At 40.7% G+C, this 25,016-nt stretch overlaps 1 protein-coding gene across 1 annotated transcript in view; it reads right to left on the bottom strand.

The window, feature by feature from the left end:
* The window catches only part of CPE (carboxypeptidase E), a 93,688-nt gene that overhangs the window by 9,623 nt on the left and 59,049 nt on the right, over nucleotides 1-25,016 (bottom strand). The window contains exons 2-5 of the mRNA XM_024218923.3: nucleotides 11,568-11,764; nucleotides 8,043-8,210; nucleotides 6,831-6,948; nucleotides 4,112-4,294 (exon numbers count right to left, since the gene is read on the bottom strand). Coding sequence (XP_024074691.1) covers nucleotides 4,112-4,294; nucleotides 6,831-6,948; nucleotides 8,043-8,210; nucleotides 11,568-11,764 — 666 coding nt within the window. The remainder of the gene's footprint in view (nucleotides 1-4,111; nucleotides 4,295-6,830; nucleotides 6,949-8,042; nucleotides 8,211-11,567; nucleotides 11,765-25,016) is intronic.

Raw genomic sequence — 25,016 nt, 5'->3', positions numbered from 1 at the left:
TAGGGAACCAAGTGAGTTGAATGTCCCTTTGTTCTTTTATTCCACTCCCTTGTAGTTAAGGGGGTTTCACAGGATTTACGTTGGAATAAATGAGTTTAGAATCTGGACAAAACAAATTTTCTTCCATTTTAAAATATAAATATTATGTTAGGGGACAAATCCTCAGAGCTGCTTAGCATCTGCAATTCCCACATACCTCTGTGTTACTAGTTAATATATGAACTAGTAGTATAATACTTTATTAGTATGTATGGGTAGTATATGAAGACAAAGTACATCAGAGCATTCGTTCTTAGGATGGTACAAACTAAAGCTTTGGGGGTGATATGCAGAGCATGAGCATTTTACCTATCTGCCTCATGGTAAAACCCAAAAGAAAATGTCCTCGGCTTTGATTCAGCAATAGGTAACATGAAATGTGATTTATGTCAGCAATGAACTGACAAAGTGCCAGGCACAACTTACAGCATGCCTGAGAATAAAAAGATACTTAAACAATAGACTAATTACAGAGCAAGTTAAGCTGCTTTGAGATGCTATTTTTATGCTGATACAAGAATCTGATCAGACTCAGTTGGATCAAGTGCCCTTGCACGGCTACTTGGAGTACTGTATTGTACATATTACAGTGTTAAACTGTAATGAGTGAATAACTGCCATAGGAGACTTATGCTTGGGAATGATTTGCTATTATCTCTTGATCTTGCCTATATTATACTGTATATAGATATTACACAGACAAAAACTACTTTAAGAGAACATTATTAAGATGGCAGAGTCAAGCACTCAAAAATTTTGGAAATGCCAGAATTAAGGTTCCCTCTGTAAGCTTAATTAAGCCCCCTTATGTGTATGTATTATGATACAGTCTTTAATTGCAAGATCACACATTATTTTTTCCACAGGGCCACACCTCATTCAATACACAGGAAATGAATCAGGATTTGCAATGAAGGAGATTTTTCATCCTTCATCTAATCTCAGTCTCCCCCATCGACTGGCTCCCAGTCTTCATCCCCCATTTCCTACCCTGGCTCCCAGTTCCAGTCTCTTTGCCCAGTCAGTCCTACTCTTCCCCCTGGATCCTAGTCCCATTCCCAATCTCCTTGCCCAGGCAGCCCCATCTCTCCCTTGCTTCTAGTTCCCTGTCCTAATATTCTTGACCAGCAAGTCAGTCAGTCTTCCCCAACCCCAACTCCATATAAATTTCCTTCTTCCTCCCACCCTGCACACCCCACTAGTCTCCAGTTTTCACACCCCCTGACAGCTCCTCCCAATCTGTTTTGCCACCTCTGAAAATCTAGCTGTTGTCCCCTCCACATTCAAACCAGGCAGCTTCCTCTTCTATGCTTCCTGAACCCAGTAGTAGGGGCATTGTGAGTGTATGACAGACATGTTCCCTATTCTAAGTTCAGGTGCCTGGACCCCGCCCAGCTCACAGCAGCCCAGAGCTGCAATTGCAAAGTCCTGTGCAGTCCTGGGCTCCAGCATATCCAATGTGGATGGAATCATTTGGAATCTGCAGGTGGGCTGCCCTGGAGCTGCAAACCCTGGAGTTGCCAGAGAGCGGGGCAGACCATCTGGCACACAACTAGGCAGGTTTCCAGAGGAACTTAATCAAAATTGAACCCTCTCTGCCACATATTTCAATAAATATGCAAATTCTGACCAAAGAAGTTTCATTGGAATTTTTCCAACCAGCTCAAGCTTCCATTGACTTAAATGGGAGTTTTGTCTGAGCAAAGAACTGAGTTAAAACTAAAGTCTAATTCATGCCCATGAGGCCTACGAGTGAAAGTATTTCCTTTCCCCACATAGTAAAGGGGGTCAACGACCTCTACCACATTGTCCCGCTGTGACGTTGCACCCCATAATGCTTTATGGAAATATGCTTATGAATGTATATATGACATAACTGGAATATGTTACGTGGCATATTTAGTATAAAACATATCTCTGTAAAGGTTATTATCTACTGAATATATTCATCCTATTTGTATGCATGTATCATTTTTGTATTCAAAGTTATGAATATTGGCTGTGTACTTGTTTGATTTTAAGTAACCTTAGTAAGGCATTTGGGAAGCTTCTTTAGAAAGGTTTCAGAGTAGCAGCCGTGTTAGCAAGAAGATATTTATATTTATACATACAGAAAACATGAAAAGGTGGAAGTATTGATTGGCCTCTTACAGTTGGTATGGCTACTTCCACCTTTTCATGTTCTCTGTATGTATAAATATCTTCTTGTTGTATATTCCCTTCTATGCATCCGATGAAGTGGGCTGTAGCCCACGAAAGCTTATGCTCAAATAAATGTGTTAGTCTCTAAGGTGCCACAAGTACTCCTGTTCTTTTTTTCTTTAGAAAGGAATTTGCAAGTTAAGTGCCCAATCAAGAAACACTTAATGGACAATGGATCTTGGAAGGCTCCAATCCACATAAGAAGTCTACTTGAGGATGTTCAAGGTAGCATGTGAACCATGGCTGCTACCTATAAGTTCTGAGTCATGCATGGACATGTGACTCCAAAACTCCATCTTGGAGCTGGACTTTGCATAGGAGAGAGGAGGGGGTCTCTACCCACAAGAGAGAGTCTATTTAAGTCGTTGGAAGACCCCTCCATTTTGTCTTCAGCTGACTCAAGAGATAGCCTCTCCACCCCCAAAGGATACCTGAAAGAAACTGGAACAAAGGACAGTAGCCATGGGGGTGTGAGTGATTGCTGGACCCAAACTAGAAGGAGGCTAGTCTGTAAAAGAGGCTTATTGGAACATCTCTGAGGGTGAGATTTTATCTGTATTCAGTTTCTTACTGTATTAGTCATAGGCTTGCGTGTTTTCTTTTATTTTGCTTGGTAATTCACTTTGTTCTGTCTGTTATTACAAAAAGTAGGATTTAAGTGGTTCCAAGTATTTAACAAAATCACTTTTAACTTATTAATTAACCCAGAGTATGTATTAATACTGGGGGGGGGAGGGCAAACAACTGTGCATATCTCTCTATCAGTGTTATAGAGGGTGAACAATTTATGAGTTTACCCTGTATAAGCTTCTTAAGCTGCTTTCATTTAAGCCTGCAGTTTGTGGGACATGGTTCAGACCTGGGTCTGTGTTTGTAGCCAGCAAGCGTGTCTGGCACAAGCTGGCAGGGAAGGCAGGGGCAGAAGTAGTCTTGGCACATCAGTTGGCAGCCCCAAGGGGGTTTCTGTGATCCAACCCATCACACCCGCCACCTCCACTGGACCCTGCAGAGAGCTCTGCATGCATCTGGGGATCCACTGATAGGGAGGAGGCAAGAAGTGAGAAAGGGATGCAGGAATCTAAGGCCCTGATTGGACTCCCATTGAAACTGATGGCAAAACTTCCGTTATCTACAGTGGCGTAGAATCAGGCCCTAAACACCTCCTAGAAGGCACTCTGCACCTTTCAAGATTGGGCCCACAGTGAATAGCAGTCAGCAGTCTGCTATCCCTTTCCAGGTATCTCTTTTTTCTCTGAAATAGTTAGTAATGATATATTACTCCATACGCCTATAAGCAATAGTGTAACTGTGTTTAGTGGCCATTTTTCTACTGTGCATGTGCAAAATCAATATTTCAATTGTTTATACATCCATTATTTTTTAACATTTATTCTCTGAATTACCTGTTACAAACCTGGAGATAAAACAGTTTTCATACCTTTTGGGGAAAAAAGACAAAATGTTTAATTGCTTTCTAACTTTAGAAAATGGCTTAATTGTCGTTGTCTGAGAACTGAATTGCTTAAACATTCTGAGTCTGCTGGGTGTGTAGTGTGAAAGATAACAAATATTTTAACAGGCATCCTGGTCAGCTTCCCTTTTCACTTTGTGTATGTTCTGAGCTGAGCACATAAGGAGTTCCATGCTTACCTCCCATTTGCTTCATGGGAGTTTTGCAGCTACAGTAGTTAAGAAAATATTCCCTAAGGATCCATCTGAGATTCAGCTTGTGTTACACCAGCAAACGCTGAAGAGCTTTGCAATTTTGTTCCATTAATTTGTCACTGAATATCTGATTTTAAAGTAACCACAATTACGGACTATCCTCAAAAGCAACTGAATCTGTATTGTACCATGAAGTGGCACTGACCTCCAGGAACACTGTACCAAGCACCACCGTTGGTTGTTCCATCTACAAAACTACTGTCGTCATCATTCTTACGACATGGTGGTCTGTTTTGATCAGACATGGCTGGGTTAAAAGATGAATAGCCCCGAGCTAAGCTTTGAAAAATCGCATCATCAGGGCAGGAGCTGTATTCATGAGTGCTACCTAGAATAAAAAATCAGACACATGGATTAGCAGGTTAGTCATACAGACTAGGACTACTGGATTATGAACTCATTAGGGCAGGGACAGTGTCTTTTACTTTTCTGTAAAGTACCCAGTGCACATATAGCAAAATAAAATTAATATTTAATAATAATTCTATTACTTCAAATGCTAATACTATCTGTATTGCTGTTATTTAAAATATTCATATCAATATTAATAATATTCCTTATTGATGTACCAGTATTAATATTATTATTGTTATTACTTTTACAGTACCAAACACCCCCAACGTGTGCTAGGCATTTTATAGACCAAAGAAACAAAAAAAGTCTTTCCTTAAAGAGTTTACAATCTGATACTGAATGATATGATGAGTGAGAGTAACAAACAATAGGGAGAAAGTGAGTTGAAGAAGGACAGGGGTTACAAATAAGATCAGATGGTTATTCAATTTAAGCCTGTGCACATGTTAGTGGTTGAAGTAATAAAACAATAATAATAATACTATGTGCAAACTGGTAAAATGATTCTGCTGGAGAGTGAACCATTTTATAACAGACTACATAGTGCCGAGCAGTGATAGTGAAGGAGAAACTGCAATTCAGTTATTTTCACTAACATACACATCACTTCCATGACTGCATTTATTAAAGTACCAACAGTTAAATCTTGACATCATAAAGAACTCTTTCAACGAGGTATGTCACTAATGTCTTAGTTTGCAAGCCATAAATAAACAGCCTCTGCTTACATGTCAGCTATTGTACATATAACCACTGGTTCATTGTCATGTAGTAATTACCAAATATGTGGACTATACTTCAGACAGATGATGAGGATGATATGGAGAGTTATACATTGTGGGCAGAAAGGGTGAAATCCTGGCTCCACAACAGTTAATGGTAAAAGTCCCATTGACTTCAGTAGAGGCAGGATATCACCCAAGCTGCTTTTGCTATTATACCATCTAAGTCACTTTGCTTGGGAAGTTCCTAGACTCATGACTCAATATTTAACTACCATTTCTTCACTGACAGGTGTCCAGACCCTTAAAACCCATTCCCCTCTCCCTGATTAGGAAAATCTGGTGTATGACTAAAAAGGATATAATGTATGGCAATGGTCCCCAAACTGTGGGGCACGCCCTCCTAGGAATGTTTGGGGAGGTGCACTGTGTAGCGGGGCTGGGGCCAGCCCCTACGGGGGACAGGGAGGGAGTGCCATGTTTCCAGCCCCGCTCCAGTCCCAGACCAGCTTCGTCCACACCCTTGCTCCTCCCGTAGCCCCATTCACCCCACCGTCCTGCTCCGCCCCCCGACCAGCTCCAACCCCAGTCCTAGCTCCACTCTGCCCCCAGCCAAGCTGGCCCTCATTCACTCTCCCCAGACCACCTCTGCCCCCAGTTCTAGCTCCACTCCACCCCCCTGCTCAGCTCCCAGCCCGGCTCTGCCCTCATTCCCCCTCTGCCCCCAGACCAGCTCCCCCTTTAGATCCAGCTGCTCCCCCATCCCTATTTCTGCTCCCAGCTCCATTTTCAGCCTACGCTCCACTGCTAAGGAGGCCTTGGCTGTGCAGTAATGGGTGGGGCGTGGACAGATTCCATTAATGGTAAGGGGGGGCACAATTGTAAAAGTTTGAGCATCACTGATGTAGGGTAACTGTTTCAGGATCTTCTCAATTAATTCATCATTACAGGTTTGCACTAAAATTATAGTGCAAATGGATAAAATTTTCTGAACCTGATTCTCCATTGTGTTATACCAATTATATGCCAAGTAACCTCACTGAAATCAGGCTCTTCTAACTGTAGAAAATGTATCTTCAAAACTAGTGAAAGATTACATGTTAACTATCTTTGAACCAATAAATATAACTAATTAATGAATAATCTACTTGAATGGGTCATTACTATACAGTTGCATGGTATTTCCACTCCACTCCCAGCTGATTAGGCCTCAGCTAGAATATTGTGTCCAGTTCTGGGCACCACATTTCAGGAAAGATGTGGACAAATTGGAGAAATTCCAGAGAAGAGCAACAAAAATGATTAAAGGTTTAGAAAACATGACCTATGAGGAAATATTGAAAAAAATCGGTTTGTTTAGTCTAGAGAAGAGAAGATTGAGGGGGAACTTAACAGTTTTCAAGTACATAAAAGGTTGTTATCATGAGGAAGGTGAAAAAAATGTTCTCGTTAACCTCTGATGATAGGACAAGAAGTAATGGGCTTAAATTGCAGCAAGGGAGGTTTAGGTTGGACATTAGGAAAAACTTCCAGTTAAGCACTGGAACAAATTGCCTATGGAGGCTGTGGAATCTCTGTCACTGGGGGGTTTTAGAGCAGGTTAGACAAATCAGGAATGGTCTAGATGATATTTAGTCCTGCCATAAGTGCAGATGACCTATTGAGGTCCCTTCCAGTCCTACACTTCTATGATTTGGAAAGTGAATCTTAGTTAGCAGCCATGGAAGGATAGCGTGTCTACATCCTATTTGTGTCTTTGGACATATGAAGCTAATGTATAATACACACCACTGCGCGTTTCATCATATGGATAGTTTGCAACAAGGTCTCCTCCATGAAGATTGGCTGAGAGGACAAAGGGAATATCCATAATCCAGTGAATGATACTTTTAGTTTCAGGAGCAAGCTATAACAAAACAGATATTTTCAGCAATTAACCTTGATAGTCCATGTAGTAACATACCCAGCAGTCTAATGCCTTTTAAATACAAGTTACAGGCTTGATTCTGATCACACTTATGGCCTGATCCATCTAAGTCAATGGGAATTTTTAAACTGGCTTCAAGGCAGCTTATTGACATTAGGCCCTTGCACAGATGTCAATCTGGAGTATCTCCATTGACTTTGGTGGATTCACATCAAAGGGAAAAGGTGTAAATTAGATCAGAATTAGACCCTATATTTATTGCATCTCAGTGTTTGACTTTACCCTGCTACACATAGCATAGGAAATATTGCAAATATTGTGATAATTTTGAAAACCATGAAAAAATAAATGTTGATTTCAACAACGTCCACTGTACATTCTATGCTGTACAATGGATAGATAGTAAAATTAAACCTGTGCTGAGCTGGTAGCCACTTTTCATCAACAAGTTGTCAAAATCTGTAATCAAAAACTGGCTTTTAGAGCCATAGCCACTTAAGAGTGTACGTCAGTGTACCAGGAGTAGTTCCTGAAACATTCTGCATGTGAAGATCAGAAGTAGACAGAACCCCTCCAGACGTGTTAAACCCATATATATTTAAGAATATGGGTACATAAACAAGAACTGAGTTTCCAGCAGGGAAGATCAATGTATAAGTGAATTCTGGCAGTGTTCTACAGATGGCAATACCAGGACTGTCTGATCAACAAGGGAAATGTAGGAGACAAAGTCAAGGATGACTCCATAATCTCTGGTCTTAAAAAAATTAAGGTTGGAGTTAAGGAGAGTGACTGTGAACTAACAGAATGGACCAAAGAAGACTTGCTACAAAAAAGGAGGAATCCAGTTTATGAAATGTTCAACAGAAGGAAATTAATGGTGCACTAGGTGCTGACAGATTTAAGACCAGAAAATAGATTAGTTTAAGTAACAAAATAATCCAAGTCCAGAACATTGTCTTATTTATTTAAAAACATAGGCTTCTTGATGTAAGAGCCAGCAAGAGAGCTCTCTATGGGAAAGGATGAAACACACTCCAATGATTTGGTGGAAAGTACAGGACATTATTTACCTTAGGATTCTGGTCCACAGCTTTCCTCATGTTTTTCAGTAGGTGATTGTTTGGGCCACCTTCTCTCTCATTAATGTAAACTATTCTATCCAGGTCAGGGAAATTACGGTTCAGGTCTATTCCTTGAGCATTACTTCGGCCAACAAACCAGTCTTTGAATTCACCAGGCTGAAAGGGAAGAGGGAACAGAAAGGGAAAACAAAAGTAATTCAGGCCATCTGTACAGACCAACACATATGTATTAATATTATTATTTATTTGTATTACTGTAGCATACAGTGGCCCCAGTCCTAGCCCAGGACCACAATGTACTAGGTACTGTACAAAACAGAACAAAAAGATCCTGCCCCAAAGGGCTTACAATCTAATTATCAGAAAGAGACAACAGATGGATAAAGATGGGGGAATACAAGTAAACGAGACTATATAGGTGACAGGCAGTGGTCTTTGCACAATGGCAGCCTAACCATTGTCATGGTTTTTGTAGACATCATTGCAAAGGAGAGTTTTGATGAAGGAGTTAAAGGTAGTTTTGTGGATATTTAAGGGAACCACCTTCCAGATGTGAGGGGCAGCATGGAAGAAGGCATGAAAGTGCTCATGATGGTGGAGGTCAGCATCATCGGCAAATCAGAAAGCAGCAACAGGTGGATAGTGAAAGAGAGATGATAGATAGGGTGGGATTGACTATGAAGTGTCTGGAAAGTGAATACCAGGGCCGGCTCTGGCTTTTTTGCCGCCCTAGGCAAAAAAGGCGCCGGCCGGCCGGGGGGGGGGGGGACGTGCCCCGGCGGGGGCCCGGCTCTCCCCCCGACCCCGGCGGCCAGAGCGCCGGGGGCAGGGCGGCGAGCCCCGGCGGGGGCTCGGCTCTCCCCCCGGCGGCCGGGGCGAGGGCGGCGGGGGGCGGCCAGAGCGCCGGGGGGAGGGCGGCGAGCCCGGCTGTGGCCCCACTCTCCCCAGCGGCCGGAGCGCCGCGCCGCCCCCCTCCAGGTGCCGCCCCAAGCACCAGCTTGGGTGCCTGGTGCCTGGAGCCGGCCCTGGTGAATACTAGCAACTTATATTTGATGTGACAGGGAAGGGACAGGCCAGTGGAGAGATTCAAAAAGAGGGGTGACATGGGCTCGGAAAATGATCTAAGGAGCAGCATTCTGAATGGATATGAGCAGGGCAAGATTGCATTTGCCAAGGCCAGAGAGCTCCGGCTGTTGCAGTAACTGAGACACAAGATGATGACAGCTTGGATGAGAGCTTTAGCTGTATGATGGACAGGGAAGGCTGTATCTTCAAGATGTTATGCAGAAAGAATCAGCACAAACCTAAAATAAATTTGCACTCTGGACCAAAGCCTTTAATCGTCACTTACTAAGGCAAAATTCCCACTGAAGTCAACAGTGTTTTATGTGAGTTTGCACTGTGTGAGGACTTCGGGATTTGGCCCTAGAGTTGGATTATTGCAGATCTGTGAGTGTTAGTAGCTTAAAACTGAGGTTAAAGGCAAATTCTCTTAGGAAGGGCAGCCTTGCATGGCAGAAAGTTCAGATTTGTATTATCATGCTTCAGGTCACATTATTTCTAAAAGATCAAATACTGAAGTTCTTATGCAGACAAACTCCTATGAAAGTCAATGTTCCTCATCCAGAGGAGAGCTGTAGCTGTTCAGAATGTCTCAGGGATCAGGAACAATGTGAGTTTTGCATTAGCAAGAACTTCCAGATTTGGCTATGATGCTTTCAATTTGCATTAAAAAACCATATCTGTTCCCTGAAGCCGACCAGTGACAGCATGTATTCTCTGATGATTATTTGTATTCTCTCTCATTATGACTTTAGCTATTGGAAAATTCATGGCAAAGATATCGTTTTGGTTTAATTTGTGGGGTGTATCAAACCTGCCATAAATCTCTGTGTACTGTAGCACTATACAAATAAAATTCAAGTAACACTAAAAGCAATACATGTAAAGATCAGTTTCTTTCTGAAGGCAGGAAAGAGGTTCTTTCCCATTTTAAATCAAAGTTTTACAAAAAGTGATTTAACATGAGTAGGACATACGGCCACCAGCTGGTAATTTATGGGAAATATAGCTTCCACTTTGCTGCCACAAGAGGGAGTGCTACTACTGAACATTTTTTAGAAATAGTGATGGTAGCTGATTCAAACACGACTGTTTCATTTCCATGAGTTTAACAATATTTTAAGACACAGAATCTTGCTTATTTAATAATATATAAGCGTTCATGTGGTAAGTTTCAAAATTACTATAGTAGGAAGCTTTACAATTTAATGTACTCAAAGTCTAATTAAAATAAATTTTGTAGTGACCTAAACTATAGCTATTTGATATTTTATATTATAAATCATAATAATGATCACATCTTTATTAAAGGTGGAATTATAGTTCTGAGTAGTGACCATACACTAAAGCCCCAATCCTGAAAACACTTCTGCAGATATTTAACTTTAAGCATGTCAGTAGTCCCATTCATTTCAATGGGTATATTCATTGGAGTAAAATTACAAGTGTGCATAAGTGCAGAACGGGTGGATGAAACATCCATGAGTAATCCATTAATACAATTTTAGATCTGCATGATAAGATCACAATTTTCTTGACTGTATTCATTATCCTAAATTTCCTGAATAATTCTTGGTCAGTAGTTGGTTTAGAAGAAGCTTGTTCAGAGTCTTTGATATTTGAAATTAAAGCAGTTTTATGAGACATATAGGTCACATAATATGTTTCTGTTCCCTGATTGGATGGATGTAATTCTTAGAATCAGGTTTCCAGTGAGAATACTCTTAATCAGGGCTGGCTCCAGCTTTTTTGCCGCCCCAAGCGGCGAAGAAAAAAAAAAGAAAGAAAGAAAAAGAAAAACCCAATTGAGCTGCCGCCAAAGTGCCGCGGAAGAGGAAAAGAGAGAGTGAAGGACTTGCCGCCGAATTGCTGCCGAAGACTGAAGCGGAGCAATTGGGCTGCCCCCGAAGTGCCGCTGAAGAGGAAGGACCCGCCTCCGAATTACCACTGCAGACCCAGAAGTGCTGCCTCAACAACGGACAGAGTGCTGCCCCTTTCTATTAGCTGCCCCAGACACCTGCTTCCTTCACTGGTGCCTGGAGCTGGCCCTGCTCTTAATTATTACTTAAACTTACCCTTCCACCAATATTTTGCAATATTCCATTAAAATTTGCTGTTTGGGGGGAAAACATTCTGGTCAGTGAACTTATTTGATAGAATATTTATGAAATGTGACAACAGACAGGTCATGAATACAGTGAATTAGTTAAACTAAAATGAATATTTGGAGACAATTTTTTGCAGTATTTGCCTAGCTGTATCATATACCTTATTAAATAGGACAGTTACAATGTATTTTACTATTAAAAATAGTGTTTAAGCTGGGCTAGTCAAAAGTCATGCAGTGAAAATTCATATATTTCTGAGCTTGTTATATTAGTGGTGTTTTTCACTGAGTCTGAGGTAGATACAGATAGTGATTACAATTCTTATATACGTTGGCTTACAAACCTGGGATGCTGCCTTCTCAAACCCATCTGGATTAAAGGATGGCATGATATGGATGCGTGTGCTGTGGATCAAGTTGATAATTGTCTCGTTTCCCTTCTGGTATTCATTACATAGGTACTGAGCTAAGAAAATAAGCAGCTCCCTTCCAACGGCTTCATTCCCGTGCATATTCCCGATATATTTAAATTCAGGCTCCCCTGCAACACAAAGAAGAAACATCCCTTAGACAGATGCAAAGAATATTCACCAAAGCCCATGGAGAAAGTGTGGATCAGGTCCATATTACAGCTGTTTCTAACACTATTATTATAGTTCTATGTTCCCATCCTTTGTTCCTGAAGATCTAAGAGAGAGAGATTGAAAATTTCCTTCAGGACAGTGAATTTAGATTTTCAAAACAATCCAGCTAATTAAATAAAGTAATCCTTATTCAGGAGTTGAGAAAAGACACCAAATTCTGATCCAGTATACCAGTGTAAATGCACCATTAATATTAATGGTGTGTCTCTGCATTTACATTGCATAACTGGTAAAATCCAAATGTAGCCCATACATTTATTGTTTATAAAGAATAAATTCACTTTTCAAGAAAGGAAAAGTGTTGCTAAATTAATCTTTTAATTGTTAATGTCATTTTAGGGCTAGGTTAAAACACCCACTACTTGCAAATATTTTAAACTGGAATGATATTTTTTATAACACTCCCAATGAATAGCTACTGCTCCTAGTGGTCTGAAAGTCCTATTTAACAACTGTCTGGGACATTCACTTCAGATTTATACACTTGGTGCAGTACCTTGATGAGTAGAATGTGTGGTTTTTCCTTAATTAAATAAAAACTCCAATCTTCCCAAATTATGCTTATTGGTCATTATCATTGCAGCTCTAGATACAAGAGGAATGTGCATGAGAGAGTTTGTGGTCCCTAGAGGCATGAAGAATTTATATGTATTTATTATTTTTAAGGTAATATCTTGGGCCCTGATCCTGCAAACATTCAGGCATGTGTTTAACTTTAAACACGTGAGAATTCTAACTGAAATCAAGGGGACTCTCATGCTAAAGGTATGCATATTCCTAAGTGTTTGCAGGATTGGGGGGTTAATTTTCTTTTGATCTGTGTTCATCTCTAGATATGAATATTTAATTTTTTATTCCATTATAACTGCTCTCGTTTGATCAAGGAGTCTTTCAATGATATGCTTTGAATATCTAATTTTGAATACTTGATCTGATCTGTATTAACCAGTGTGTCATATGTAAGACATAGGAGGAAATTGTCCCACTCTATTTGGCCCTGGTGAGGCTCCAGCTGGAGTATTGTGTCCAGTGTTGGGCATCAGGAAAGATGTGGACAAACTGGAGAGAACCCAAAGGACAGCAGCAAAAATGATCAAAGGTTTAGAAAAACTTTATCCCTGAACCTGTAGCAATTTTACAGGTTACTACCACTAAACCCAAACGTTCTTGTTAAACCCTCTAAAACCAACTCCTCTTCTCCTCATTGCTTTATCAGTTTTCTATCAATAACATTCCTCTTGACAGTGTCCATGTGGTACTTCAAGCAGAGGAGCGTGAGCAGTAGCACAGTGATATCAGAGGCAATGTTGCTTTGATCCGCCGGAGTGCGCAGCCCCGCTCCCCCCGGAGCACTGCTTTACCGAGTTATATAAGAATTCGTGTTATATTGGGGTAGAGGTGTATTTTTATTGGCAATCCAGTACTCAATTTTTCTAAAATAACTTAATATCTTTGGTAAAGCACAAACTCCTTCAGTTACTCTGGCTTTTAGAAGGCTTTTACATCAATCCTGAACTGACCTCAGAGTACATTAGAGCCTGCGAACTGATTAAGGAAGAAGTGTTTTAAAATGTTAAGCTTTTCAGGTGACAAATTGACAAGCACTGCTACATGTTACTAACCACTTCTAAAGACACTGTCACCTAAGGTCTTGTTCAATTATTTCCTAGAAACACAATGTACGGAACTAATGTTAGATTGTCCAACTAAAGATAATTTATAGAATAACCACTTATTTTCAAATAAGGCTATATCACAAATGCAAGTTTTTAAAAAACAAACAAACACCACATCCAGATAATTCTTTGAATGCCTGTTTAAAGGCAATAATGCTATTGGTTTGGGAAGTTCCTGGAGCTTTAAAGTGTTTGAACTCATAGATGGACAGATACATTTGGCATCTATTAATCAAATAAATTATGAGTCCAGAGGATTCCATTCAGTTACATTTGTTGTAATGTTAAGAGCTAACATGGAAGAAATGTATAATAACTCATGTCATGGAATGGGGGGGAAATCATATGAAGAAAGAGTTTCTGCTGAAAGATTAAAGTGGTTTATAAATGGCTTTGCAAATGAGTTGGAAATAACCTTAGAAAGGACAGACTCCTTGTTCTGCTTTCTCATATCCCCCATGGAAAAGCTAGCAATATTTCTTAGGTAATAGGGTTAGTGTTTCTGATTACTTCCATTTGCCTGTCATTTTTAAATATCACAACCTGTAAACTATTCCTGCAGCTACACAATGTTGCAAATCTTGGAGATCTTGCCAAGAGGAAATTCATTACTCTAACTGTATTTGAGGACTTTTTCATGCTCTATGATTTTGTTTGTAGTTCAGAGAGACAGAAATTCTCTGGGGATCAATTAAATGAAAGATCAGGGGGTTATGTAATGGATTTCTCTGGTCCATATGAAAAAAATGAGATTGAAAGATTTAGAGAAGGAGAAAAAGAGAGGAAATAACTAAATGACTGTAACCTGACTGATCTCTCTCCGTGAGTTGTGTGAAGTCAATGCTAGTATGTTTCACTTAAATTCTGCAATGCAATGTTATTTTCTAAATCATTATATATTAGCAGCCACAGATAATTTTAGGGTGGGATTTTCAAAAAAGCAATGTTAGCCTAACTCCGCTCCCACTGAAATTAACAGGAGTGTTACCATTTAGTTAAGTGAGAGCCAAGTTAGGCCAACATGGAATGATTTTGGAAAAATCCGATCCTTCATACCTTTGTAATTAACCACCAGAAAATAGAGCAGAAGACAACAGAAATAGAAAATTCATGAAGCCCTTGGCAGATGGCTGCTTTGAAGCAAAGTAACAGATCCATTCTTTTAACTCAAGACAGGTCCCAACTCCCATATCTGAATTTGAAAAGTAAATATTAAAATAATCCTAATTTAATATAAAAGTGAAACTATAACTTTGTGTAGCATATTAAACTATGAGATAAACCTAAAGAACAGCTGAACTTGTATAGCTCATCTTGGCATTTATAAGGTAAGAAGCCACCTCAGTACTATTGGATGAATGAACACCCAAAAAGGTCAAAGGGCCTAATTATGCCTGTAAAATGGTGTCTGAAACATTAGCCAAACTGCTTTGGTTTGGAAATGAAGTTCACAAAATTACTTTTCTCAGTGTATTCCCACCTCCTTCACCACTGAACAAAACCAGGAAATGCAGAGGTGCATTGTGCTTCATATTCAAGCTAGTCATCTCCACCATAAAGGGTCTTTATGACTCTGTGCTTTTCTGCCTTACAGCTCTTCTCTAATAACCTGTCACCCACTGCTAAGGGCTTGTCTACACTTGAATGTTATTTAAGATTAAGATAGTGTGTAAATTTAAAGCACAATAGCTATTCCTGAATAACTTTGTTTGTGGAACTCTTCTTCCAGAATAAGAGTGCCTGTAGGAATATAGGACCACATTAGACTTGAGTAAATTGAGTTTGGATTTTGACATAAGCAATAGGCCAAAAGCATGTGAGCAAAAAGAATTAATTTATGAGAAAGAAGAATTGTTTGTGTCAAACTTGTAGTGACCCTCAGAATATCAGTGTGATCTTATTTTAAGATTTGGGCTAAGCAATAGAAATAAAGAAAACATGGTCAATTGGGCACCAGGTGCAGAAAACTGGTTAGAAATGTGTAGTCCAGCAGCTAGGGGAAAATACTGTCAAATAAGATAAGAAGAAAACCTTGAAGAAAGTAGAGTATAGTCCTAAACTGCTTCAGCTGACTTTAAAGTCCAATTACCAGTAATGACATCGTTTGTTACAGTGTATAAAAAGCAAGATTTTCTAGGGGTTCATCAGAGCTTTTCCTTACCCCTTTGGCATCCCACCATGATGGGAAGGCGTCCCCAGGCCCGATCTGGTTGTGAATATTTGGCCAATGCTTATAATTGTATTGTTGCGAGGGTATAGGATATACAGGTGTATATACTTATATTCATATATTGAAGGTAACCAACACCAAATGGCCTTGGAACTAATAAAAGAATGCTTGTGTGGCAGCTGAGTCATGGTAAACCCTAACATACATATTGGAGAAATTATTTCCAACAGTGCCTCATTCCTATTAACTTAGTCCACTTTCAAACCTATTCCAGAATAACTCCATATGCAGACAAGCCTTTACTATGCTTGGAACAGCCTCCCCCATGATGTGGGCCAAGCATCCTCTCGCTCTATTTCTAGAATCCCTCCTTAAGACCTATTCTTTCATGAACATTCCAAGGCTGATCTCTCCCTGATGATGTGCCCTCTGGTACTTACACTTCAAGTGTTAATTCAGATGAGTACATCAGATAGACTGTCAGATATTGTGGACAGGGACCACTTACTTTAATGGATGAAAGGATCAAACTATATATCTATTACGTGTCCACATAAGCCTTGTCATCACTGCTAAAAAAGGTGTACTTTTTACCTCGGGGTAACTAACACGCATGATCTATCCTGAAATAAACACACAATGCAGACCAGGCACTTCAGTTTTACCATGAGGTAGACTCACCTTGAAGAGAGTAAAGGGCTGTTTACTTTGCAGTTTACCTCATGGTAAAACTGAAGTGCCTGGTCTTCACTGTGTTTTTACCTTAGAGAGATCATGGATATTATTTCCCCATGAGATACAAGATGTGCCCTTTTCTTAATTTATTTTTTAGCAGTGAAGACAGGGCCATATTGCCTTGTGAACACTTCCGGTGCTATGTAAATGAATAAATAAATAATTTGAAATAATTTCTAGCTGCATTCATTTACTGACAAACTTCATCTAAATAGGAAGCAGTATAACTCAATAGCCACAAAGTCCTGGTTTCCTAAAAATTGAGAAATTTAGTAAATGATGGTTAGAATTGTTTATTTTAATTCAAAGCAGATAAATAATGAGTAAAAATTAAATTAAATTTTTAAAAGCAATAAATCTCTCTCTGATGGGTTTGGCCAAGAGACTAGATTAATATTTGTTTTTGTATTGGATTGATCATATTCAAATTCTTCCCAAGTGCTTTAGAAAGAAAATTTATAACAATACTTTGCACTCATATTATGCCTTTATCCACCATATCCTTATGATGGCAGGTGTTATTAGCGCTACATTAAGGATGAGGATAGTAAGGAAAAGAGAGGTTAAGTGACTTGACCTGGTCAGTGGCAGAACTGGGAACAGAACCCAGCTTTTCTGTCTCCCACTACGTTGTTCTAACTGCTAAACAAGACTGCCTTCTCTGGAGGTAGATGCTGGTAGTGCAGTGACTGTGTGAGCAAGTGTTCACATATCACCATGAATATTAGCTGTGGAATACAACAGGTGCTGCTCACCTTGTCCTCTCTGTTTATTAATACCAGCAAACTTTTAAATTAATCACACAGTCTACACAGTGGTTAAGTGTCATTTCAAAGGGATTGGCTGTATTCCTATAGTTTGGCTGGCACACGACGCAAAGATATTTCTTTAATCAGTCAATTTATCATTGCAATGTATCTTTTTATTACAAGGAAGTTTATACATATGACAGGTTGAGGTGGGTGTATGCAAGATGGTTCATTATCAAGTTCATCTGACAAGCTTTTATCTCTTCAGAAGACTCTAAAGTATCAGTGATTTTATTTCAGCTATAGAAATGTCTGACACTATCACTGTGGTTCAAAAGAATTGGATTAACAATTCCATTCCTCATTCCTGGGGTAGATACATAGGAAATTTAAAACTAAATTGTAGCTCAAATCCTTTTTATAATACACTGCAGTTGTTACCAGTGGGAGACATTCAGAACTTTGGGGTCTATTCGCCTATTGTTGTGCATTAATGACTGATAAGACTAAGAGGATAACTTGCCCTCACTTTGTTCATGAGACAAAAACTTAGCTGCAATAGTCCATTCTGTTCAGATGCAATCTTGTGTGAGAGGCATCAATAAGACAATGGACAAAGAAAAACAGCAAGAAATTAAATGAACTATCTCTACTATTTTTGTAAGTTATTCACTGGAAACAAAGAAAATCGCTACTTACACCAAAATATTTCCTATCCAGGAGGGACCCATGCAAAGGGAAAACATAACCAGGAAGTGATGCAGGCCCAGTTTAACATTGCCCTGCAGTTTCTTTGTAGCAGCTAGGCTGGCAAAAAGGGCAGGGACAAACCCAGCTCACGGAATTTCTGCATCACCTTCGCAGCAGCCCCCGGAGCAGTGGGACCAGAGGAGAGAAGGAACATAGTGAGGGAGTAGGGGGCAAAGTCAGGGCATTCTAGGGTTGCCACCCATCCAGTTTTTACCCAGACAGTCTGGTTTTTGGCTTCTGTGTCTGAATGCCATTTAGGGTTACAAGGTGCCCAGTGTTTGGGGACCTGGCAACCCTAATTTATAGCACCCAAACCCAAAGTCCAGGTACTGCAGGGCAGGGAAAGGCGCCATGTCATTAACCCATGCCAGTCCCTGCTCAGCCGAGGCTGCCTTCTACCTGCAGGCATGCTTCTTGGGACAATCCTGTGAGCGACAGGAAGAAGGGAGAGAGGAGTGAGCGACAGGGGCCAGGCCTTTGGGGGAAGATGTGGAGCAGGGGGCAGGGCCTCAGGGGTCCGGTTACCAGCCATTAGAAAGGTGGCATTCTCATGCTTCAGTAATTCTGTGCCCCTGTACAGGCCCATAGGCATCACTGCAACAGGGATGAGTTAGGGCAGCCTTCAGGACTGCTTTAGCCTGAGCCTTCCACTGCCACGACTAGTGCTACAGCAGCTACACTGTTATTTATACTCACGCTAGCTTGATGAGAGCTAGCACAAGTATGTGTCCATGAGCAGGGACTAGAGCAAGCCTTAGAGGAGAGGGATTTGTCACTTCAGGGAAGTGAAACAGCCATCAAATCCTGCAGAGCCTGAGAATCCTTGCTGAAAATAGACTCCAAACCTGAGAATCCAGGGGCAACCCTGCAAATCCTGTTCCTTTCTCCAGATTTCTTCCCCCATTTCCCTGGTTGCTCTCTCAGGAACCACAATGGCATTTTTGCCCACCACTGCAGCAGCCCATTCCTGATCTTCCTTATCCTTGGGGAGCTAATGCTGATTGGACCTAACAGCAGCTTTCCCTGCCGTTTACATCCCATTTTCAGAGGTGCATGCCGAGTAAAGCAACTGCTCCTCAGCTTTATCCCTGCACCCTCTTCCCCATCACACCCAAAGCTCCAGCCTCCAAGTTCTAGTGCCGGGGGATTTCTGCTGACTTTGGCTGCACTTTCTTTGCTGGTTTCAGGGTCTTTCTTACTCCATTGCTTCCCTTGCCCCTGTAGGAGGAGTGTGAGGAATCTGGCCCTCAGAGATAAAAACAGAGCAGCACAGGTAAACCACCTTTGTAAGTGAATTGTAACTAGCGAACAGGGGCTGGACTGACAGCACTGGAATCCTGAAACAAGCCCACAGAACAAGTACAGCACAGGAGGCAGCAAGGGAGGCTTCCTGACGCTGCCCCAACAATATGCCTCAGATGCAATCATGGATGGACTCTTACTAGCAGTGACGGCAATTTGTCTCTATGGCAATTCAGTGTGTTTTATTGAAAATAATCTCTATTTTCCTCTCTCCCTCCCTATTGAAACTCTGCATTTCAGCAGCATGATGCATTTTAAGATAGTAACTGTTTCTGGAAATTGCCAATGACTAAGGACTTGTTTACCCAGAGAAATTGACTGTATAGCTCCCCTGGGTAGACACTCTGTTCTGGAATAAAATTTACTTTATTCCAGAATAATTATTCCACTTTCCCCACATAGACAAGCCCTAATGCTCATTAGCTTTTGCTTGAATTTACTGTTATTTGTCAGGAAGTTTGTGAAAGGATTTTTAAAGTGAAAAGCCATCTTTATTTAATCAATTATAGGAAAAGCAAGCTGACAGAGCAAAAGCTGACCAGTAAAAAAAAATCTACCTTTATGAACCACAAATCTTTGATGACTAACAAAGGACACAAATTACATCAGAATATTAGGTTTTATGATTTGATGTGCTTCAGTACACACAGTGACCAAGAAAGATTGAGGGGTAAGTTATCTTCTTGTAACATCCAATATCTTTTGGGGTACTTTGTGATGCTCTCTTAAAAGAGGAGGTCACATAATAAGTGTGGTCTCTTGCACACTTTTCATAGTACCAAGTAATATCATGTAACCACTTCAGAGGATTCGTTCTTCCTGTCTTCACTGTCAGTGGTTATTGCCACATTACAATGCTAGAACATATCTTTTTTTTTTAAGTCCCTACCAATTGCATCTGCAGACCCCTTTTGGTTTAAAAGTGAAGAATCTTCAAAATCAGAACCCTTTGCTTGTGCAAGTTGTCTGACCCTGATTCAGGAGATAAAACCTCAACAGCAGTGCAGGAGTCAAACCTAATGAATTAAGTGAAATCCCTGTGTGACACTACGCCCCCATATTCTTCATAGAGATATTGTTACGATATGATTATGGCATAACTATGATGTATTTTATACAAGATAGTCATGTGACATATCAGTGATTTACTGAATATGATTATCCTGTTTATATGATGTATCACTTTTGTATCTGAAGTTAGGAATATTGTCTATGTATCTATTACAAATGTGTTTGCATTCTGTCTAGTGGGCATTCCCCAGGTGCAATCAGTTTAGATGGCTGGTTGGGAAGGGCCATCTGGGAGAACAATAGGTCTTAGAAGATGCTAATCTCCCACTGGGGAGCCTTCCTGAGAAAGTTACACACAGCCTCTGTCTCATGATGGCTGCTATATAGGCATGTCACCAAGTCACCTAGTACTGGACTCCATGATAATACTAGTGTTTTTCCACTGACCAGGTCTAGGAATCAAACTGGGAGAGACAAAGGATTCTTGCCATATGCAAAAACTATTTAAGGCAGGGGAGTGACATCACCGTGGTTGGCTCTTCACTGACTTCCCGCCCAAGAAAGAAGACTGCTGAAAACACCTGAGAAGAAAAAGACTAAACTACGGGAAAAGGGCTGAACCCAGGCTAGAGGGTTGTCTGGCCTGTGAAAGGAATAACTGCAGTTTTAAGCTGTTGCAAGTGCAGCTCTCCTTCAAGAATCTCTGCAATCTGCCTAAAACAACATTTAGGGTGAGAATTTGCTACACATATCCAATTTCTTTAGTATATTTAACCTTAGGTTGCGTGTTTGTTTTATTTGCTAGGTAATCTGTTTTGATCTGTTTGCTATCCCTTATAATCACTTAAAATCTATCTTTTGTAGTTAATAAACTTGTTTTTGTCTTGTCTAAAACCAGTGTGTGTAGAAATCATAACTTGGGGCAGAAAGCTATGTATATTCCTCTCCACGTTGAGGGAGCGGGTGAATTTCATGAGCTTACGCTGTATAGTTCTCTGTGCAGTGCAAGACAGTATAATTTTGGGTTTAACACTCCAGATGGGGTGTGCACCAGAGTAATTGGGCAGTTCCTTAGCAGAGCTGATCTCAGCATCTGTGTGCTGGATGTGTTCCTACCTTTATGTGTGCTGGTAAAGTGCAGTCTGACTCCTGGGGAAGGGCTTGACAGGCTGCATAGCAGTATGGTGTAAAGGGAACCCAGGCTGGTGGGTCAGGCGGGCTCAGTGGTACCCCAGTTCCAAGTGGCACGGGAGCAGGGGAGGGAACCCGTCACACCCTTCTTCTTAAATCAGGTTGTTTGTGATCAATTCCAGCATGTTTTAGCAGCTAATATTCTCACAAGCTTCTGAAGTTACAGATGAATGTTTTATGCTTTCTGAAAACTGAGATTAAAAGCTTTTAGATAATGTGCAGCTTCGATAATAGCTCTAATCATTCTTGAGACAGCAACCACTACAGCAGGCCAGAATTGAAGTGGAAGGAAAAAAGAGGCAAAATGGTAATCAGAATGATATGATTTTATGGTCAAATACTATATCTTCAAATATCCTGTGTGATACACCATTGCAACATTGGGATTCCCAGCCTCCATACAGTATGGAGCATTTGTTTTTAACCTCTTGGTTAACTTGATATCCTTCCTCAAAAAGTTATTCACCCCTCACATTAGGCAGAAACACAGACCTGGATGGCCAGACCAACATGCAATGCTTCCTGGGCCAATATGTCCCTACTCACATATTTGTTAGGAACATGGAAACCCTTTATTAAATGCCCTCCTATGTCCCTGTAAACAATAAGACAGGAAAAGAAATGATAATTTAATGTAAGCCAAATCTAAGGAGAGGAAGCCAGTCTGATGTAAAAGCTAACTTAATCAAGCTTGGTGCGCAAGAGGAAGAAGTGAATCGTATTACAGTCTGTTGACTCAAGAATAATGATATCAGCCTACTGAGCTGGGTAAAATCTTTGCCTCAATAGCAAATGGAAAAAAGGAAAAGAGGCTGTTTCTAGAGGCTTGTTTGTTTGTTTTTCCTCCTCACACAAGGGACTGCCAGACAGAGAATGCCAGATGGACAGTGACCTTGGAACTGGAAGCTGGGACACAGCATTGCAATTGTGAGTCACTATAGGCCATTAATATATATGGATTTCATCTTGCTTAACAAACAGTCTGTAACAGCTTTAGCATCTGCTTAGGGAGACACATCATAGTGACCTGCTAACAGCCAGATTGTTCGCTATACAGGAAAAAATGTCAGGGATTGGTAAATTCCCTCAGGTTTCCCTCACAGAATTTCCATTGGAGTTTGCCTTCAGAGGAGAAATCAGTGGGTTCTAAACTCAGAGAAGGCTGAGTCAGGCATGGGATTACAGTCCAAGTACCCAGGAAAGGACAGCAGAAGTTGCAGTATCCGTCACACCTATGGGGATGTCTACACTGCAACATAAGCCTGTGTTTGAGCCCAGCTCAAGCCTAAACCCCTTGCGTCTACATTGCAATTGTGCTAAGTCTCAGGACCCTGCAGGGCTGGAGAATCCGAGCTCAGTTTAAGCCAGGACCCAGCATCCAAGCCTTATTGCTTTGCAGTGCAGACATAGCCCCACCTGACTCAGGTCTCAAGAGTCAACCACAAATATCCCACAATTCAATGGGACAACTTCCTTAGTCCTGTCTGTCCCAACAATCTACTCTACTGAAAACAGAAGCCACCCCCGCCGTTTGCTAATGGCAGCAGCTGAGGTCAGCATTAATCCATTTTCTTCTGATCTCTGATCTGCAAGCACACTGTCAGAGCGCCTCCTAGATTTGCAATGGAGAGTGAACCTATCAAGCCTTTTGCAAAGCAAGCTGCTTCCTGGTAATGTGCAGGGTGGGCAGCAAAGTTTTCCCACAGTGCACCATGGTCCTAGGGTTAAAGCGGCCATATTTCAAGGAGGCAGCACTAGGGACTATGGGATATGGTTACTTTGACTTGGGTCTGTGCACAGCAGTGTGGATGCCATAACCCTAGGTTCAAGCACAGGTTAGAACAGTGCTAACATAGGGTTAAAATACTGTGTAGATCCTCAAACCCGGGGTTCCCTAACACAGGTCAGCTGACTCAAGTCCCACTAACCCCAGTGTATACATTGCAATGTATACATACCCTAAGAGGGTAGTGAATGAACTCCAGGATGAACATCATGAAATTTATAACTAGACAATTGCATGGTGATCTCTGCATGTGACAATCCTGTTTCATGCAATTTGATACAATATAAATCTACATGATTTATACCCCCCAGCTGCAGACAGGCAGAAGGGCTAGTTAAAAATAACAAGGCATATTCTTTACAAAAGGATGACTAATAACCATTTCCTACAGTTATAGCCAGTCTGCCTCCATTAGACTACGCATATCCAAGTACAGGCAACAGCAGGATCAGGAACTGAATCTCTCTTTCCAGCACCATCTGATTTTTTAATTCCGCTAAGAAACATTAAAAGCTACAGCAAATCCAGATTTTGTGGTCTCTTTCATCTTTTTCAAAAGTTTCTATCCCTTTTATGTTGTTAGCAACACATCACAGAGGCTTTTTCTTGCCAATGCATCAAAAAACAAGTCAAGCTGGTGAGAATGAACATTTTCTTTGCCATTATCTAAGGGCACAATCCTGCACCAATAAAATCAAGGAGAGTTTTGCCACAGGACTTCAGTGGCAGCAGGATCAGGCACTTTGGGCTTGATTGGTCTTCTACCTTGCATCTAGTGCAGTCTTTCACACCCATGGCAAGGGAGTGCAGAACACTATGGGCCTGATTCTCCAGTCACACTAGTGTCAATCAGAAGTTCTGAAGTCAATGGGGTTATGCCAGAGTAAAATCACTGCAAGCAAAAAGGCAATTGTGCCCTACCATTCTGATCTGATAGCGTCTTACACTCATGTTATTCAGGTATAAATGATTACACAAGATGCAAGGCAGTGAAAAATCAGAGCCACAGCCCTTTTAATGTGCCTGTGGTGTATATTGTATGCCTGCCTACATTAATAAATATTCAGTATTAGAGCTGGTTGGAAAAGTGGGGCAGGGATGTTTCCCACAGATCATTTTGATTTATTGATGACAAATCAAAACCCAAGCTTTTTTAGCTGAAAACTAATGTAGTCTGGCCGGGAAGCCTGGCCATTGAAGAGAATGGGGCCACAAGGCAGCTGAACTACAGCTCCCATGAAGTACCAGAGTGGCAATTCAAATCAGCATTTTTGGTTTTCAGATGTTTTGGGTTTTTTGACAAAACATCAAAGTTATCCAAAGAAAGCAGAAACTTTTCATGAAAAATTTCATTTAATTGAAAACCAAGTTTTCCATTGAAATACAAAAATTTTCCATCAAAACTGACCAGCCCCATTCAATAGAATAAGAATAATACCATTAATTATCCACCTGCTTATTGAACAGCAAATCGGAAATGATTGTTCCCTGGTTAGAGTATTTTCTGCTTCCTCTGCTCTCTAGAGATACACATACCACCCTGTTTTGCCTGAGTCTCAAGTAGACGACAGTATAATTAATTTTTTTATAATTAAAACAGGGACTTGATGAAGTGCAAACCAGTAACCAGTGTGACTTATGCAAAACCTGCACAGGAAACAAACATGGGAGCAGATTTTTATTTTAAATTTTTATGATTGGCCTTTGTAAGTTTTGCTATTTTGTCTTTTTTTTTTTTTTTTATTTTTCCTTTAAGAAGCAAATGAAAAATGGGAAAGA

The sequence above is a fragment of the Terrapene carolina genome, unplaced genomic scaffold (assembly GCF_002925995.2).
Source record: "Terrapene carolina triunguis isolate 2854851 unplaced genomic scaffold, T_m_triunguis-2.0 Scaffold66, whole genome shotgun sequence".
In the NCBI taxonomy this organism is placed as follows: domain Eukaryota; kingdom Metazoa; phylum Chordata; order Testudines; family Emydidae; genus Terrapene; species Terrapene triunguis.
This window is presented reverse-complemented; position numbering and strand designations above follow the sequence as displayed.